This window comes from Equus caballus, chromosome 9 (assembly GCF_041296265.1).
Source record: "Equus caballus isolate H_3958 breed thoroughbred chromosome 9, TB-T2T, whole genome shotgun sequence".
NCBI lineage: Eukaryota > Metazoa > Chordata > Mammalia > Perissodactyla > Equidae > Equus > Equus caballus.
Genome location: NC_091692.1, coordinates 29,873,557 through 29,892,866, shown reverse-complemented (window position 1 = coordinate 29,892,866; position 19,310 = coordinate 29,873,557). Strand labels below are relative to the sequence as shown.

General features: G+C 56.2%; 1 protein-coding gene across 1 annotated transcript; it reads left to right on the top strand.

The window, feature by feature from the left end:
• The first annotated feature begins 2,749 nt into the window (after nucleotides 1–2,749).
• Nucleotides 2,750–12,733, top strand: LOC138915397 (ral guanine nucleotide dissociation stimulator-like). The gene is made up of 14 exons (XM_070221543.1): nucleotides 2,750–2,948; nucleotides 3,387–3,503; nucleotides 4,368–4,558; nucleotides 6,011–6,123; nucleotides 6,257–6,603; nucleotides 7,387–7,602; nucleotides 7,962–8,065; nucleotides 8,543–8,609; nucleotides 10,141–10,194; nucleotides 10,613–10,687; nucleotides 11,252–11,284; nucleotides 11,650–11,771; nucleotides 11,978–12,081; nucleotides 12,407–12,733. The coding sequence occupies exons 1-14, from the start codon at nucleotides 2,814–2,816 to the stop codon at nucleotides 12,562–12,564; spliced, it is 1,836 nt and encodes a 611-aa protein (XP_070077644.1). The 5' UTR covers nucleotides 2,750–2,813; the 3' UTR covers nucleotides 12,565–12,733.
• The last annotated feature ends 6,577 nt before the right edge of the window (nucleotides 12,734–19,310 follow it).

Genomic DNA, 19,310 nt, shown 5'->3' with positions numbered 1-19,310 from the left:
GTTGAGAAGTGACTTCCTTGAAGGACTGACATTTGCTTCCCATTAAGAAAAAGGTCTCTTCCACGTTGGATGGGACTGAATGCAGTTGTTTCCTTTCTTATCCCCCAATCGGTGAAATTGCTCCAATCCTGTTACTTTGAACTTGTAAACTAGCATCAATCAGGACCACTCCAGAGCCTCACCAGGGTCCAAGATCTCAGACCCTGGACACCTACCTGGCCCATATGCTGACTTGAGGGCCCCAGAACCTGCATCTTGACCCCCCGCTGCATTTTTAAGTGCCTTTTGATTGTGGCAAAGTATGCATAACCTAGACTTGGCCATTTGAACCATTTTTCCGTGGACAATTCAGTGGCATCAAATGCATTCACAATACTGCGCAACCATCACCGTGTTCATTTCCAAGACTTCTTTTCATCATCTCAAACAGAAACTCTGTCCCCATTAAACACTGCCTCCCCATGACCCTCAGCTCCAGCCCCTGTGAACTTCTATTCTTCCTTCCATCTCGATGAATTTGCCTGTGCTCGGCACGTCATGTAAGGGGAACCGTATCATAGGTGTCTTTCTGGGTTGCGTTTATTTCACTGAGCGTAAGGTTTGCAAGGTTCATCCACGTTGTACCATGTGTCAGAAGTTCATTTCTTTTTAGGGCTGAATCTTCTTCCTGGGAACTATTGCACAGAAACACCCAAATTACTTCTACCAATTTCCCCCGGCCCTGAAAATTAACACGGAGAACCTTTCAACACCTTTCTTCTCCAGACTGGGGGGGCTCTGAGGAAAGGCCATTGTTACTGGAATAAGCAAGGGCAGGCTGGGAGTGGGGTCTCAGGGAAAGACGCCCTCAGGAGGTACCAGGGAATCCCCAAATGGATGGGAGGGTCTCAGCAGTAACTGAATTCAGGATGTGGTGGAGTCTCAGACCGGGTGCTAGTTCTCTGGCCGTGGGGTGAGGGGCTGGTGCTGCATGACAGGGAGAGAGGACGGCTCACCGTGTTCCTGGGACACCTGCCCCACGGGAGAGAGGGAAGGCTAGTGCGCCTTCCCGACGGACTGGTGGTGGGAAAAACTCAGCCTGGAGGAGACAGCCGTGTGCCCGGGGTAACCAGAAGGAATTACGTCTCCTTCAGCCGAAGCAGACAGCCCCTCGTCCTGGGCTCACTTTATCCAAATGGGAGCAAGAAGGAGGAAACAATTGAAGACGCTTCCAGATGTGAGATGTGTGGTGGCAGAGACTGTGCCTGGGAGATTCTGAAAGGCCTCACTGAAGTGACCTAGGCTGTGACCAGAAGGACAAGACTGAGCCACGCCTGCGTAGGTCCGGGAACAGGGAGTCGGGGGAAAGGCGCTGTTGGTGCTGAGACTCTGGGGCAGAAGTGAGCGTGAGCAGAGGAGGTCAGAAAGCTGCCCAGGCGGCTGGAGGGAGCCTGAGAAGCAACAGGAGCTGCGGCAGGGGCGGCGGTTAATGGGGCCAGACCGGGGAACCCGGTAGTCTGCGTTCATTTGGGTTTCTCTCTCACAACACTGCTCCCAAAAGTTGCACCTCTGAAGTACGAATATTGAACTTCTCCCGGTTTCCGTGGTCTAGGCATTGGGCACGGCTTAGCTGGGAGCCTCTGCCTCCAGGTCTCCGTGAAGCAGGACCTTCAGTCTCAACTGAGGCTAGACTAGGGGAGGATTTGCTCCCAAGTCACTCACACGGGTGGTGTCAGGAGTCATTGGGACTGAGAGTCTGAGTCTCCATGTGACTGTTGGCTGGGCGCTCCCTCAGATCTCGCCTCCCTTGGCCTCTACATAGGGCAACTGAAATCATCGCCACTTGCTATCTCATTTCCAGAAATGTGACAGAGAGAGAGCGCAAGAGATGGAAACAGAGGGGGAGATAAAGGGAGGGAACTCAGGAAAGCAAGCAAGAGGGAAGTGACAGAGTTTTTGTAATTAAAACTTGGATGTGACATTCCATCAGCTGGGCTGTATTCTATTGCTCAGAAACCAGTTACTCAGGATGTAGTGGTTCCACAAGGATGTGCACAGCAGGAGGGAGGGAGCGCTGGGAGCCTTGGTGGAGGCTGCCCACCACATAGGCCGACAATGAGGCGCTTGGGTCTGGTTCTAAGGCCAACAGGAGACTGGGAAAGGTTGAATGCTAGTGAATGACAATATCTGAATTTCCTCGAACTTCCAACCCTTGAAGGTGCAGAGACCTGACAAGGAGCCCCCAAGGGGCAGTGACTTTTCCCAAATCACACGGCTGGAATCCAGGCCTGTTTGGAGAGGTATTCCCGACTGCATCCACCCCTTCTTGTAATTCTTCCACCTCTAAGTTCGGGGACCAGACCCAGGCGGCACCACCTCCCAGATATGGGAGGCGTTATCACATGTCCACCCGAAGACGTCCCTGGGAATGTGTTTCTAGCGCCATCCCATCGTGCAGGTTGGGAGACTGGGGAGGCCCTGAGAGGCACAGTGGCTTTTCCAGGACACAGAACTGCTAGGAAAAAGGAGATCCGAACTGGGCGCTCTCTCTTCAAAGCTGGGGCGCTGGTTCCGATCCCAAGGAGCTGTGGGGAGGGCTGTGATGGAACTTTCTGTACAGCTCGGGAGATGACACGGGCAAGGAGGGTGAGCGGTCAACAGCCCCGAGGGGGCTTTGGGTGGGTCTGATGGAGGGAAGGGCCCCCCATCCTGGAACCTTGGAGACATGACCTCACTTCCTTGGCGACCGACCCCAACAGAGCTTAGAACTCTGGTCACCAGGCAGCCATTTTGTACACATAGCCCATTTGACCAGAGACACTCGACACAGGAGGATGTGTTCATGTATCCCCTCTTTGCGAGGCTCTGGCGCACAGAGAGCCAACAATGACAGTCTTCTCCAGCGCTGTCGACACTGGCTGAGACCGCACCTCCAAGACCTCAGGCCATTCGGAAGAAGGAACCCTCAGGTAACACAAGGCAGCCCAGGGCGGGCCACTCCGGGTCAGGCCACAAGTGTGATCCCACCCTCCCATGCGGGCAGCCCCACACCCCTTGACCCTTATTGTGTGTGTGTGTTGGCGGGCATGGAGTGACGGAAGGCAGGGATGAGCGTGGAGCTACCCTGGACGGGAGCAGACGGTTAGGGCTTGGAAGCCTGGCGGTATGTCGTGTTCATATCCCAGGTGGTGGCTGGCAGGATGGAAGGTGAGTGCTGGGAGCCAAGCCGCCCTACCCGTAGGTGAATCCCAAGCCCGTGAGGTGTCATCTCATTCGCTCCCTGTCTGGAGGTCTATGCGGATGCCCCTCTGTCTGTGCTCGGTGTGCGGGAGAGTTTTCCCCCTGTGGGCAAGTGCAGGCAGGCCCCTGCTACCTGCCGCCGCGGCCACCGGACGCTGTCTTTGCAGAGCTCCACCCAGGAGATGGTCCAGGAGCTGGCGCATGGGTCCTACGGCTCCATCTCCCTGGACAGGGGGCAAGTGCAGCAGACCACCGACCTTGCCCGGGGCTGGACTGAGGGGAGAGTGAGTGACACCCGGGGCCCTGAGATCACCGGGGTGTGTCCACAATCCAGAGTCAAATCTGGAGCCCTCCCCTGGACCCGCCCAGGGCTTTCCCACTGGAGTGTCCCAAGGGCCCAGTCCCAAAGGAATCTGGACTTCCACGCCTCCTCACCAGCTACCTAGGAGGGTGGGAAGTCGCTCTTTCCTAACCCTAGGCGGAGTAGACAAAACACTGATGTTTGCGCTTCACACTCGGCCAGGGGCATCTTTGAAATCTGCCATTTTCTGAATCTGAAACCTCTGTAACGAGGGTCTCAAACCTCCCTTTCGTGTAAAAGAAAGAAAAACCAGCGTCCTTTCTTGTAGTCAGCCAGATCCTCACAGCGTCTGTCTGCCCGTGCACTGTCTCCCGACTGGGGAGGGCTGAGGTTCCCACCAGACATTTCCCTTCATGTCAGGAGCACATGAAGCCTCAGGTGGGGGAGCGGGGGAGTCCTGCAGCCCTGGCTTAGGGCGGTTCTCAGTTCCGACCCACAGGACCCTGAGCAGCCACTTGGCAGCCCGAAGCTTCCGTCCTCTCATCTCTAGAATGGGGATGTTTGTGTTGGATTCGCTGGTCAGTGCTCTTAATGCACGCTTTGGTGCAGGGCGGTCTGTCCTTGCCAAGCCAGCCAAGTGTCCTGAGGAACTCATCGTATAATCCTCCCCCCGCCCAAACTCAAATTGGACTTTTCAAGCCTGGAAACCGGTTGGCTGTGGGCAATCCTGTCCCTCCTCTGCACACATCCCTGAGGGGCTCACAGTTCCTGGGGGACCTCCAGACCTTGACTTCCTGGAGGTTCACGCTGGTGCTGGTGACTCTGTGTCCTTCCTCATCTCACCCAGCGCGGAGAGTCACTCGGGCAGCGGAATGAGGCCTGCAGGATGCGGGCCCTCCAGGCAGGCCTGCTGGAGAGGCTGCCGCCGTCCATAGGACCAGCCTTGGCGCCTCGAAACATGGCCAACGTCACCACCATCGTGTTTGACTGCGCGGCTGTCCTCACCTCCCACGGGGTCCTGGACCACCTACTTGCTACGTGAGTGCCCAGCCCCTCCTCAGCACAGTGGTGACTCTGCCCACTGCCAGCTGTGTGTCTTGGAAACGGCCCTCCATCTCTCTGAGCTTCGATTGCTCCTCTGCAAAGTGGAGTGGGAGAGGATAAACTTCATCGGGTTCTGGTGGGCACGAATGGGATGAGCCACGGCAGGTGCTTCCCTGGGGCCTGGCTCTACAGAAGGGGCTGAGAGACGTGCCGTGGTTGTTCCTGGTTATTCTTTCCCTCTCCCCGATGAAGAGCAGTCTGCTCCCCCATCGCTGGGATGGGGCCTTTCTGAGTTTGCAAAGGCACACGGAAAGCACTCTGGCAGGGAGTGTGGGATTCCATCCAGCTGGTCGTGGGGCGGGTCCTTGGAGTAGCCAAGGAGGGGTCTCCGGGGCCGCAGAGGGGCCCCAGGCCCACTCAGCTACCGGGGATGCTTCTGGTTGGAGTTCATTCGAGAACACTGTATATTAAGCACCTGTGACATGCGGGAGCTTTAGAGACACTTGGCACAACGCAGTGAATGAAGCAGACACAGCCCCTGGACCCCCGCAGCAGCCTGAGACTCAGATAGTCACACACCATATCATCCACAGATCCTGCCCCCCGCCTGTCCCAGGGGATGCCCTCCTATGCTCCTTTACGACTGGAGGCCTCTTCCCACGTTCTCATGCATGATGGACCCCAGCGCCAACTAAAGACCTGAGTGTTCTTTGAGTGCCAGACGAGGGCCTCCTGTCTCCACAGAACAGGGCTGGGGGAGAACAAGAGGACAGAGGACTGTGGCTGGGGCGGGCCCGGCACAACTCTGATCTCACTCATCTTTTGATTCCTCTGGGAGGGCTGAGGTCTGATGGCTTCTACTGCAAGGGGATAGGAGTGAAAGAGAGCTGTGGGTGGGGTCCCAGAGCCCCTGGGAACCAGAGGGGAGGCTGGCTTGAGCTGTTCCCTGGCGACCCATCCCCACCACAGTCCCGTCTCCCTCCGCTTCCCCTTCTCCGTATCCACCCCTTCTGACCACCACCAGCAGGCCCAGAAGAGAAGGGGTGTTAGCGAGCCGCTCACACATCGGCCTCAGTCCTCAGTCCACTTGCACAAGGGCGTGGAGGGCTGGGCTGGACTGTGTCCAGCCTCTTTGCGAGAAGAGTGGCAGTGGGAAGAAGAGACTCACACAAACCCCGTGTTCCACCTGCTGGATGAGCAGGCCTGCCACTGCCAGGATGGCCACACAGGAGTCAGCGCCGGGGTGGGACTCCCCCCTGGTGGAAAGGGGCAGGCACAGGGCCCAGACCCAAAGCAGGGTGCCTTGGGAGGACAGTGTGGAAGCGACGGCCAGGCCTCTGGCTCTGTGGCCCAACTGCTTCCGCCCAGTACCGCGTCTTCTATGGTGGGAACCTGGCTGGACCCAATGCAGGATTTCTGGGAGCCCACGCCCTTTCCCTCTTTCAGGATGCGGCTGGCCTCTCTGCGTGTCATCTGGCCTGGGTCGCACCTGGGAGGCCCTGCCTACCTTCCCCAGGTCCAGCTGCAACATCTGGGGCCCAGGAGGGCAGAGCTGGAAGGTGAGGGCACAGCAGTCTGGGAAGACTGTCTGCGGTGGGGTTCACGGGCTGGGGTTCCCTTCAAGACAGCGGAGTCTCTCCTGTCTTGTAAAGTCGGGTACGTAGGTGAAACTTTCTCTTTCTCCCGCTGCAGCGCCAGTTCCAGAGCTCCTGCCGGCTCTAGAGCCAGAGCAAGGGCCAGCTCCGGGGCCAGAGGCAGCTCCAGCTGTAGTTCCACCGTCCGCGCCGGAGCTGGAGGCGGCCTCACCACCAGCAGCCTCACCTCCATCGGCCTCTCCAGGGCCGGAGCGAGCGCCATCAGCTTCAGCCCCAGTGCCAGCTTCTGAGCTGGAGCAAGATGCGCCATTGACTTTTGGACGATCTCTGCCTCCAGCTGCCGAAGTCACCGCAGAAGTGAGCGCCGAGCTGAGAGAGGAGAGGCCTAAGCTGCTGGACTTCCCTCCGAAGCTGGTGGCCGAGCAGCTGACCCGGATGGATGCGGTGAGCAGCGGGGCTCTTGGGCTAGGTGGGGCCCGCCTTGGTGGGCCATCAGCTGCCCCAGACCTCCTGTTCCCTCAGCCGCAATCCAACGATGTGGGTGCAAGTCACAGCTCCCCCACTTACCCACCGGGTGACCTGGGCCACCTTCTGGCCCCCAAGTCCTTGCTGTCCCCACATGGACAGTAGAGAGCACACCAAGGGCGGGCACCTGCTGGGCAGAGTGGCTGTGCGGATGGATGAGGTCGAACAGAGAGGAAGCGGGGCAGAGAATAGCCCTCTGGTGGGGGAGGGAAGCTCACTGGAGTGCTGCCAAGTCCTGGGTCACTCACCCATCGGCCCAGGAGGCCTCAACAGCCTCCGTACTTATTAGACACCTAGTGCGTCCTTACCTACATGGAAGACAGGCAAACAAAGCCCATGGTTGTTGCTGCCTCGGGGGGAACGTGCAGCTGAAAGGGGAGTGGGACCAGGGGGTGATGAGAACGGGTGGAAGATGCCCCTTGAGATGGGCAGGTGTGAGCCGTGTTCTGGTGCTTGGGGGAAGCAAGACTGGGCTGCGAGCCAATGGGACTTCTCTTCCCCGCCCCTATTGGGTCCTCGGTCATCCTGCGCTGGGCGGCCTCAGCGGACACAGACAAAACCCAGAGACTCCCAGAAGCTTCAGGCCACCTCCTCAGGTTCCTGAGCTGCAGCTGACCAGTGCCTCCTGCCTGGGGCTGCGGGGGCCTGCAGACTCTGAGCTCGGGTGTGGCAGGGTCAGGTGACAGTCCCCATCCTCCCCAGGAGCTGTTCAAGAAGGTGGAGCCCCGCCACTGCCTGGGTTTTGTGTGGTGCCAGCGGCCCAATGGGAGCAAGGAGTACCTGGCTCCCACGGTTCGGGCCACTATCAACCAGTTTCTTCACGTGTCCGGCTGCGTCATCACGACGTGCCTTGGGGACCTCAGCATGACGGCCCAGGACAGGGCCAGAGTCGTCGAGCTGTGGATTCAGGTGGCCAAGGTCAGTAGTGGCAGGGCCCAGGGAGCCCCTCCCTGGAGTCAGGGGGACTGCCCCTTCTCCTCTCGCAGCTTTCAGCCTTGAAGTCGGTGGTCTGGGCCTCGGCAAAGTCCTAGGCCCCTTGCTGCCAAGGGCCTGCTGACCTTGAGTGCTGGTCCCAGTGGTGGGAAGCTCCCTTCCCGCCCTGGGTTGAGCTAAAATCTTCCTGCCCGCGAGCGTTACTCATCAGCTCCCAGGTGTGCCCTCCCTCGCTTCCCTGGGCATCTGCCTCATCCAGGACAGCAGAAGCCCACGAGGGGACACAAGCCAGAGGAAGCAGGGCTCCAGCCCGCCGTCGCAGCTCATTCCCTTCCCTTCCTCAGGAGTGCCGAGTCCTTGGAAATTATGCGTCCCTGCGTGCCATCGTGTCTGCTCTGCAGAGCCCCTCCATCAGCCGTCTGCAAAAGACATGGGGACGAGTTGCCAGGTGGGTAGGCCGTGCTCCATCCAAGCACCACCAGGGCGGACCAGACATCCCCCGTGCGACTGCCATGGACCCCTCATTCAGCTAGGACCATCTGGGAGGCAGCGGACCCTAGGGATGGGGACTGGCCTCCTTGCTCGGGTCTCTGAGACTCTCTGAGACCCTAGGCAGTGGCTCCCCCCTTGTCACATCCTGGATTGAGCCACACTGGAGATTTCCAAGGGTGTACTTCGCAGCAACGGAGCCCTCATCGGCAACCAACGCTGTTAGAAACAATGTGCTCAGTCGGAGTGGGAATGGAGGCCCCAGGTGACCGCAGGAGAGCCTCCACCCGAGTCCCACGGTGACCTCAGAGCTCCGAAGAACCCGGGGAAAACCCTCGTCCAGGCCCCAGGCCCTTTGAACCTTCCGGGTTCTCAGCCAAAGGCATTTCGCCTTCAACCGCCCCGGGTTTTCTTTCCTCCTTTCCTCTCCCCTCAGGAAGAGCTCTCGAAAGTTGAAGAGGTTCATCAAAGACCAGTGGGTGAGCAGGAGGCAGCTGGTGAAGGTAAGACGGAGGCTGCACATCTGGAAGGAGGGGGAGCGAGAGGGGAGGGGACCCGGCAGGATGAGCTTTGGTTCTCCTGTCACGTGAAGTTGGTCAGGAAAAGATGGACAGGAAGAGGGATGTGCTAGCTCCATGGGCAGGTGGGGGCAGTTTGGGACAGGAGGCCAGGGGCATGGGATAGAATGGTGCGGGCTGGACTGTTCCAGGAGGCTGAGGACCTGGCAGAAGGTGCCGGTGTCTGGCTTCCATGCTGCTCCATCAGCTGCCCTGCATCTTCCTCCTGGCCACTGGCTGGAGCGAGTGGGCGGGCTTCCTTTCTTCCGAAGTCAGCCCAGTCTGTGCTCAGGAAGCCAGGGCCCCACTGCTCCTTCTGTCTTCACTGTGCCTCGCAAGAAGGGCACCCTGCCTGCCTGAGGGATGGGCACTGCCGGATCCCACGGGCCGGAGGCACTCAGGGGCTTCCCAGCCTTGGGACGGACACTGGACCTGGGACAGATCTGTGTCCCCTCGGTGACTCCCCACTCTGGCCCCTAAAGTGGGCGCTGCAGACAGTCCCAGTGGGATGCTCACCCAGGTCCTTGTTGGCGATGACATGTGCCCCGGAGGGCAAGGGCAAGTGCCCAGGGAACTGATGGCTTCTTCAGGGATCCTTCCCGCCCAGACGTCAGAAGTTTCCTCGTAAAACAGAAAGGAAATGCCACCCCGCAGTGCCCTGGTCGCCCCCTCCCCTGCTAGTCAGACGTGGCATTCGGGGTCCCCATCCTGAGCGCATGAAGAAAGAATTCTGTGCAGGGGAACTCCCTGAGGGGATCCTAGGGAGCTGAGGGCTTTAGCAAGGCCTTGGCCTCGGCCTGGGATCAGAGACTCCTGGGCGTTGGGGCTGGCAGAAGCCACTTGACCAGGCCTCCTGAGACACCTCATCTCCCTCCATCCGTGGCTCGGCCCAGCTGGGGGCCCGAACACAGCCTGAGAGTCCCGAGGACAGCACTGTGGTCAGCGGCTGGGCAGAGGGTGGTGTGAAGGCAGAGGAGACAGGGGCCTGTGGCTGGGAGGGGGAGCAGCCTCTCCTCTGGGGCCCCCTGAGCAAGTCCCTGCCCCTGTGTGGGCCTTGGTCTCCTCATCTGGGAGCCAGAGGGAGATGAGCCGTGGTGCAGGCCTCACAGTGGGTGCCGAGGCTCAAGGGTGGGGAGGAATGTGGGGAGCTTGGACCTGGCTCCAGAGGCAGGCTTGAGCGGAGAGCAGTGATGACGGTCAGATGACGCTTGGGCCTCAGGAGACTGTGGGAGGCAGACAGAGTTCGTCAAACCTTCCAGACGAGGTAACAGGTTCAGGGAGGCCTGGGCGGGCCCAAGGTCACACAGGAGTGAGTGTTGGAGCTGGGATGGCTCTGGAATCAGAGCACCCTGGAGGCGGGAGCCGCAGGGGCACCAGGTGACTGGGGCCACATGTCCAGGGTCCCCGATCTGGGAGGGGTCTGGGAGGACACTTGGAGGGGAGCGTCGGCTCACTGGCCCTGTCAACACCCTGGCAGGAGGCGACCTCTATGTTGACCAGCCTGGAGACGGGCCCCACAGGTGCCCAGAAGGTAAGGGTGCCTGTGGAGGAGGGGCCCAGGAGTCGCAGGAGAGGGGACTCCCCTTCCTAGCCGGAGGTCTCTACCAGCAGAGAGGGAGCCTTTCTCCTCCAGCCCTGCTCCTGGTGCCACAGACCTGAAATGCCTGCATTGGAAGTGACCAGGAGGAGGCCTGGAACGGATGGGCGCACAACGGATTTGGGACAGGGAGGGGCGGGGACCACGTACCCTGGGTTTTGCCAGAGCCGGCTGCTGGGAGGTGCCTGGAGGAGTTTGGGGTTCCTGGAGGAGAGAAGAGGAGGAAATTGGGGGGAGGCCGCCTAGGTGGGTAGCTTGGGCTGGGCAGGAGGCTGGGGTGAGGAGTGGAGGAGAGGTCTTTGACGGCTCCTGAGAGCGGGATCTCATCACCGTCTCCACCCCGCTGGCACAGGGGCTCATCCCCTTCCTTGGCACATTCCTCAATTACCTACTGCTGCTGGACACCAACATGGAGGATTACCTGGAGGTGAGTGAGCCTGGAGGTGGAGCTGGGGATCAGGATTCGGAGATTTGGGAGGAGAGACTTGCACTGAGGCCTGAGCTCACAACCCTTGGCAGAGTCCTCTCGTGAGGGCCTCACAGCCACCCCGGGAGCTGGGTGTCATGGCCATCTTAGTGATGAGTGAATATAGGATCCAGGTGAGCCGCCAGTCCAGGCTGCCTGACTGCGGAGCTGCTGGAGGGTGTGTCTGAGCTGGACTCAGCCTCTCCCTCAGGCCCCGCCCCTGCAGGGAGTGAAGCCAGGCCCCTCCAAGGCAGGAAGCACACGAGTGGCTGAGCATCCCTTCCTGCCTGAGGCCTCAGTCTGTCTGTCTGTCAGAGAGGGCTGTCTTAGAATGTCCCTGAGCCATAGCCCCGTGGCCTCCTTGCTCTGGAGCTCAGAGTCTTGCCCGGGACCCATTCCCGTTTCTGGTAGCGCCTGCTCCCTGGTCGACCCTGCTGGTAGTGCAACCTGAGAAAGGGTGGAGACGGGGGCTAGCTATGGGCTAAGGGGGCTGTTGCTCATGGGCTTTGGCTCTCTGCCTTCCAGGGAAATGAGATCAATTTTGAGAAAAGGAGTGAGGTGAGCAGCTGTGGCCTCCCCGTGCGGAGGGTGGGGCTGTGGCAATCAGAGACTCCTCCGGGGAAGACCTTCTCTGGCCCGATGCCTTGGGCCTTGCTTTCCTTGGGAGAGTTCGGCACCCAGAGCTGGGAAAGCCGTCCCATTGGTGCGTGGGGGAAGGGGCTGGCACCAAGGACACCTTCCTGCAGGAGGAGCTATTTCAAGCCAACTGTGAGAACGAGCAAGTCCTGCACGGAATTGGAGGGAAGGAGGGTTCCCATGTGGGCCAAGACCCCAGACCAGCTCCTTGACCCTCTTCTCACCTGTCTGAGTCCCCAGCACGGTCCCCCACCCAGGCCCCGTCTGCATCATGTCCTTTCTCCCAGGAATTCAAAGTCACTGAGCAGATCTTCCTGCTCCAGGAGGCAGTCCATCTTTACCACATTGAGGCTGAGGAGCGATTTGGGGCCTGGTTCGAGGCCATGGAGCCCCTCAGCGAGGATGAGAGGTGAGGCGGGGCAGGAGTTGGTGAGGGCAAGGCGGACTCTCTCTGATGGCCAGCTCCAGGGAGCCCGTGCCCGTGGCTTCCGGGTCAGTCCCGGGGCTTGTCGCATGGTCACCCGTGGGGCCCTGGGACTCCAACTGCTGGCCGTCTCTGGGAGGGTCACCTGAGGTGTGGCTCCCGGTAGCTGAAAAGTCCCCTCTGTCCTTTAGCTACAGCCTGTCCTGCCACCTGGAGCCCCCACAGGAGAGGGCCGGCAAGATGCGCCGGTTTTTCCTGCCCAAGAAGAACCGCGCGTCTCTCAGCTCAGGGCTCGGTGAGTGTCCAGACAGGCAGGGACTGAAGCCAGGGGCTCCGGAAAGCTTCGGGCTAAGCACGGGCCTAGGGAGATGGACAGCCGGCACGGGGATCCCAGCTCCACTGCTGACCAGGCCTGTGAGGGACAATTCCCTTGACCTTTGTGGGACTCAGCTTCCTCTTCTGTGAAATGGGTGAAGCGAAATGCCAGCTCCCATGTCAGGGACAATGGGGTAGTGTTGACTGAACACTCAGGACAAGGTTTGGAGCAGAATGCAGTGGGGCTGAGGTGTTGGGCTGGGATACTGGTGTGACCCCCCCAATCATCAGTGTCTTCTCTTCAGTCACCAGACCCCTGACGCAGAACCCAGCAACAGTGGCAGATCCCGGTCCTTCCAACAGCTCGAGTGCAGCCTGCTCTTCAGCGGCGGGGACGCGGCTGGGAAACACGCGGGGCCCCAGGCCGGCTCCTCCCATGCTGATGGGGAGAAGAACATTCTAAGCCTTTTCCTGGGAGCCCTGGAGCCCAAGAGGGAGGGGACGACCCCACCCCACAGGCCTGGCAGCTCCACCCCAGCGCCTGTTTACCACTTGGGAAGGGGCCGTATTTCTTTCGTGTTAGTAGTTAGTGCTAGTTTTGAATTTGATGTTAAAATCCTGTTTCTGTTCCAGCCTGCGAGTCACGGTCTGGTTCTTTCCCCTCCTGTGCTCGTGTCAAGGAGACACAGACTCTCGCGTTCCTCCTGGAATGAAGAAATCTTGCAGGGTCTCGGCTTATTGTATGTGAGAGAAGGGAGAAGGGCCAGGCCCCTCCCTGGATACTGAGGGACACCTCCGCGCCCCCCCTTACTCAGAGGACGGCTTCATTTCAGTGTGGTTCACGTGGGCCAGGAGCAGAGACAGCACCCAGAGCTCCTGGCATTTAGAGGGTGGAGGTACTTTCACAGGCAGAGCAACAACCACTGGAATGCGGGTGTCTTTAAAATGGCACGGGCCAGCACCACGACCTGCCCCAGGACAGTGGCTGCTTTTCCACCCCTTTGGAGGAGAGGCCACGTGTTCGGCTTCTCTTGTGGAGGTTCCTCTTCACCAGATGTTAGGAACTTGTCGTTTTCTAATGAGGCTCTGGACAGCAGCAGCTCTAAGTGCAGAGAACGATGTAAAAGCTCAAAACGTGCATGTGGAGGGTCAAGGCCGGAGAAGGTCATGTGCAGATGGACTAAGGGCAGGCAGGACCCTCCCTCCCCCGGCCCCTCTGGGGGCTCCATGTTCACCCTTCACCTGGATTGGAATCCTCTGGGATCCTGGTCCACGGCTCTGAATTCCTTTCCCTGCAAGTTTGGTATCCAGGGGGACAGATCTGTGATGCAGCTTTGAAGGCTACATCTGGGCATCCTTCCCGACGCATCACTGCTCCTTGTCCACCAGGATTTCCTGCCTCCGTGCACTTCCTTCTGCAATTCTTGGAAGGGCAGAAATTCCCTCGAATGCCTCGGCCTCTCTGTCCCGTACCTCGTGGCCACTCCTCCCTGGCAGGGTCTGACGGATCACGGGTGGAGTCTGCTTTGCAAACATTAGATACCCTAATCCTGGCCAAAGAATGACCTATACTCTCCCTCGCTGCCCAGGGTGACATCTGGGCCCCTGTGGTTCTGAGGTGTGTGGTCTCAGGCAATCACCTGTTCACACACTCAGGCATGTTGTTTCTGACTCATCCTAACGGGGCAGGAGGACCTGAGCCTATAAACCATGCAGCCCCTCGGAGGGCTGTGTTCTCTTGCCCAGCCTTATGCTCCGTTTATGGTGTGGGTGTGAACCTTTCCCGTTGGAAGCTTTCAGAGATGAGTCGTGAGAGGAGGGTGGTTGAGGGGTCCAGCAGGGAACGCAAGCAAACGGATGACGGGTAAACACAGCCTGACAAAATTAAAACACTTAAATGGTTCCAGTCTGGTGGTGAGCAGACACTGCTCCGAGCTCACTCCAAGAACCCACCCGGTGACCAGGAGCTAGAGGGTTACCACCTGGCATTTTGAACGCCCCCCCCCACCCCACCCCGGGAAAGACCCTGTAAGACTAGGACCACAGGAAGTGCTTGGCCCTTCTGAGTTCTCCCCTCCTTTCTGATGGCTGCAAGTGTCACCCAGACACACAGCAGCGTGAACCCTGCCAGGGAGGCCTCCTCAGTACGGCCAGCAGCTGAGGAGAAATGCTGGTTCCCAGCAGCCCAGGCCCTTCTTGGTATGGCACAGCCATCCAGGAAGGTGACTTTCTAAATGGAAGCCGGAGCCGGCTGTACCTTCCCGCCACAGAGAAAGAGAAGTGCCAAGTCCCAAGGCTAGTCCAGGCCCAGGAGGAAGACACCGTGTCCAAGGGGTTTCCCTCACAGGGCCGTGAGGCTCCTGAGAGCCGACCCTTTGGTTGCAGCGCTTTGTTTGTCATGAGCCTACCAGACGGCAGAGGACAATAACTCGCTGCCTCTTTGGGCTTCCAATGGCCAAAAATGAACTGATCGCCAGCAAAAAGAGGCCCACATGTGCAGCACCTGTATCTCATCAGTCTTTATGTTACTTTGATATAAATTTTAGAGAGAGAGCTATATATATATGTTCACTCACACACAAATATATCATGCACTCTAACTTATTCCAAACAGAATCAAGAAATAATACTCATACTCCTCAAATGCACGGTTTTGCAGCTGGTTCCCTCTCGGTAGCTGGTATTTATAAGCACCTTCTTCCAGGACCCATTTCATCTTCCCTTCGCCCTCCACAAACCCCGCGGCTGGTCATGGTGCTCTGCCTGGTTAGGGGACCATAACCTGCCTTCCTGAAGGGTCTGGGTCATGGCAGTCCTACCTGGATTGGATTCTGCTCATTCCCTGGGGACTTCAAGCCCAGGACGTGCTAGCCCACAAAACGCGGTCAGGAATCTCCTGAAGTCCACACGTGGGCTTCCTCCTCTCCAGGCTGAGGAGCAGAGGGAAGCCCGAGTCCCAGAGGAACACGAGGGCTCCAGACAGTGTCTGCTTTGCATGTCAAGATGGAGAAAACTCAGGGGAAACTCTGAGGGTGAAGCAAGGCAGTCCGTTGTCATCATTCGCTGCACTGAATCCACCCAGACGGTTCCAGCAGAGGCTCCACAACAAGCAGCCCCAAGCACCCAGGCGGGAGGCCGGCTGCGCTGTCCTGCCTGGGCTTGCCCAGTACATGCATGGTCTACATATTTTGCAAATGACCACAGCTGAAGATGCCCAAGGGCTAAGATTCACCCTGAGCTAACATCCATTGCCAATCTTCCTCGGTTTTTTTTTTTTTTTTCCCTTGAGGAAGACTAGCCTTGGGCTAAGATCTGTGCCCATCTTCCTCTATTTAACACGTGGGATGTCTGCCACAGCATGGCCCGATAAGCGGTGTGAATGTCCACAACCGTGACCCGAACGTGCCAATGCCGGGCCTCCAAAGTGGAGTGGGCCAGTTTAAGCCCTGCGCCACCCTAGGTTATTTTAACACATCACTCTCAGAAACTGATAAATCTGTCACGTGAAGGTAAGCAATTCTAAAGAGGATTTCCATAATACTGCAAGCTCCATCCCTCCAATAGACAATCAAGTCCTAACAAGCAGCGGTTTATTGTCACGTTGCTGATGCCGGAAAAGGTCTCTGTTGACAGCACGATCCCTCAAAGGCCTTGTCCATTTCTGTGAATCCAATTTCCAGCACATAGAGATCTAAAGATTGAGGCAAATGTGGTCTTTCCTCCTTGCAACTCTGAATTAACATGCAATAAAGAGCAGAAAAATGGAGACCTGGAAGCAGACCTCTTATTTGAGAACAGAGATATACCAGCGCTTTTGAAATGATCTTTGGAGTCTACCGGAGTATTACACAGAAGGAATGATCCATTCCGACTAGGTAGGTTTTACTGTGTCGCTGTGAGGGCGACAACGGAATCATCCCGCGAATCGGTAACTCTGTGACTTTCAAGCGCAGATAAATAATATACTTCGGAAAGGAAAATGCGAGAGCACCGTGAAACGGAAAGCCCTCCTTGCTCTACTCAGCTGAAATCCAGTCTCTCCTCCACAAGAAATCCCTGTCTATGCTTCCTACGTCCCACAGAGGAGTTTAATAAAAGAAAAGGATTGGTATGTCTTGAAGTTGCAAGAGCTCAAGCAAGAAAACGTGGGACCCTTCAAGGAGACGTCAGTGAAGTGCCGGGCTCCATCTCAGGGGCACCAGCGTCTCCTCTCTTTCCTGGTGCTGTCAGCACATCCTTCTTGGGCGCTCACTTTCTCTGCCTGGCTGCTGAGCCTGTCCACAATCGCTCTCTCCCGCCCTCTTCCCCGTCCCCTCCTGTTTGCTCAGATCTTCCACAGTCACCAGCAATTGTTGGCCGTGGAGCTATGGGATGCCCAGACCAGTTCCCAGAATCATCTCTGCCAAATCTGAGGAAGGGCAGGGGTGTGTATGGGACTGGACGGGGCACCCCATGCGAGCGCACCCCGCAGGAATTCACCTCTGCTGCAAGGTGCAATTTTGCAAGGCTACGGCAAGTTCCAAAGGGCTTGCCACTTCTCTCCTGCCAGCAGACCTGTTGGGGCTGGTGCCACGTGCTCTCCCAGTGACCCCTCACTGCTGGGTGGGATGGCATTCTAGTAACTGGCCTTCTGAATATGTAACTGCGCATCCTCAAAGAGATGGGAATTCTTAATCCGGGCTTTGGTTTGGGTTGATTCCCACGATCACGCAGCTTCCTCTGCGAAGACTTGACCATCATCACTTCTTTTCCTCTCATCCTGTAAAAGTAATCATGAAACTGGACCCAAATGAGAAATGAAGCATGGCTTCTTAGGACAATTATCTCAGTTTCCCTGTACTTCCACCCTTCCTCTCTCCCTCTGGAGCTCTTCTGACCTGTGTCCCAGGACATCGTCAAGCAGATTTGGGTCAAGGACAGAAAGCTCAAGGTCAAAACTCAGGACTGCTCCAGATCAGTTTTCCTCCCCCGTCTCGTAACACCCCCTCCTTGTTTCAGTGTGATTTTATTCTCTTTTATTGCTCTTGCCATTCTCATCTGTGCAAGTCCTGGCACTCTCTCTGAGGACACGTGATCCCCCAGCTTACTATAGATCCCAATTCCCATCCTTTCTGTGTTTTCTGACTATTCCTTTGGTTAACCCATTGGCCAGTTGTTGCTCTTAGCCTCTTTAGGGTCTAAATCAATTGTGACATTATCAACTACCCCACTCTTAGCGACTCACTCCCAGGTCCTGACATTTACATAACCCAAACGATCATGTTCACAACTAAATAAGTTAGAGTCCAGCCCCATGGCTGAGTGGTTAAAGTTGCGTGTGTTCTGCTTCAGGGGCCTGAGGTTTGCGGGTTCAGATCCCAGGTGCAGACCTACTCCACTCATCGGCCACGCTGTGGAGGCATCCCACGGACAAAGGAGAGGAAGACTGGCACAGATGTTAGCTCAGGGTAATCTTCCTCCTAAATAAAGAAATAAACCCTTCAGAAAATGTATTCATCCACCACAAATTCCTGATTTCCAATATGTCTTCAAACATTCATACAGAAGATACCTGTTCCTTCAGATCGGAAGTGATGCCAGATCACCATGTCCTCACTTTAATTTCCTCGTGGACCTGTCAGTCCTACATTCCACGGACTGTGATCTCAATAATTTCCTTGAAATAATCAAAAATTCCTTACCACTCGTCTTATTTGTGTTGTAAAACTGGAAACCCGGGAGATCCTGATTATCTGCTTTGCCATTCTACTGCTAGTCTTATGATAACTGCTGAAGAAAAAGCACACAACACGATATTTTGTCATCACCATAAAGACAAAATCATCTGCATCAACTGGGAAGCATCCATAATGCCTGGACATTTTTTTTCTTCTTTCATCTCTCGGGTCAATAGCAAAAACACCAAGGCACTCAGTTAACAAATGGGCAAAGGAGTAGAATAGCCATTTTTCCAAAGAAGACACACAAATGGCCAACAGCCACATGAAAAGGTGCTCAGCATCACTAATCTTTAGGGAAATGCAAATCAAAACCACAAGGAGATATCACTTGACACCGGTTAGGGCGGCTATTATCAAAAAAAGTAGAGGTGACAAATGTTGGTGAGGTTGTGGAGGAAAAGGAAGCCTTGCAACTGTTGATGGGAACGTAAACTAATACTGTAATGATGGAAAATAGTCTGGAGGTTCCTCTAAAAATTAAACCTAGCGTATAATGTAGCAATCTCACGGTATTGTGTTTTGTACTTCGAATTTCTAACAGAGTATATATTCTGTTAAGTGTTCTTAAAGCAAAATAATGATAATAGTAAAGGGGGTGGGAGAAAACTTTGGTAGATGATGGATATGTTTATGGCCTCGATGGTGGTGATGGTCTCATGGGTGGACACTTATGTTCAAATTCATCAAGTTGCATACGGAAAAGTATGACATCATTACCGATTCTTCTGCACCTTAAAACACAACATGTCCTCATCCAGAAAATGAATATTGACTACGTCTGGGGACAGACGTTAGTTAGACTTATCGTGGTGATTATTTCACGATACATGCAAATCATTATATTGTACAAATGAAACTAATATAAAGTATATGTCAATTATACCTCAATTAACAAGCGCACACATCATACAAGACTATTTGAACATTGTAAACGAGTTCAGTGAATCCCTGAAACTATCCCATCCCCAAATGTCACAGGAAGCAAGGAGGATGAAGTAAGATGGAAAGTTGTTGTGCAAAGCTGCATGCAAATTAAAATCCTTTAAGTTGCGTTCAGCTGCTGTCACTGCAAACCAAGACAAGCATGGACAGTCCTTGGTGAGTCAGCTTCCGGTCAGCTCTTCCCCAAGGCCCGGCAGTCATGCGCCCCTCCCCTAGTGGGTCACTCTGCTCTGTCCTCCAAAGTGGCCAGCAGGAAACCCTGGTAAGATTCTGGAGGACAGCCGCTTTCTATCCTAGATACTCACGTTTTAACAGACACTCGAGATGAAATGTCAAGACTTAAAAGCATAAGTGTCTATTTGTGTAGTGTAGGGTATAAGGGAAACCATAGGAGGTCTTTTCAGCATCTCTCAACTCATAATGCAAACATAGCCCTGTCTTCAGAAGGACCGTCCTTGGTCTTTGGTGCAGAGTAGGGCATGTCGCAGGTGGCACGAAGGACAGGTTGTAGCAGCACTATCCTCACTCCAACAGAACTATCTCACTG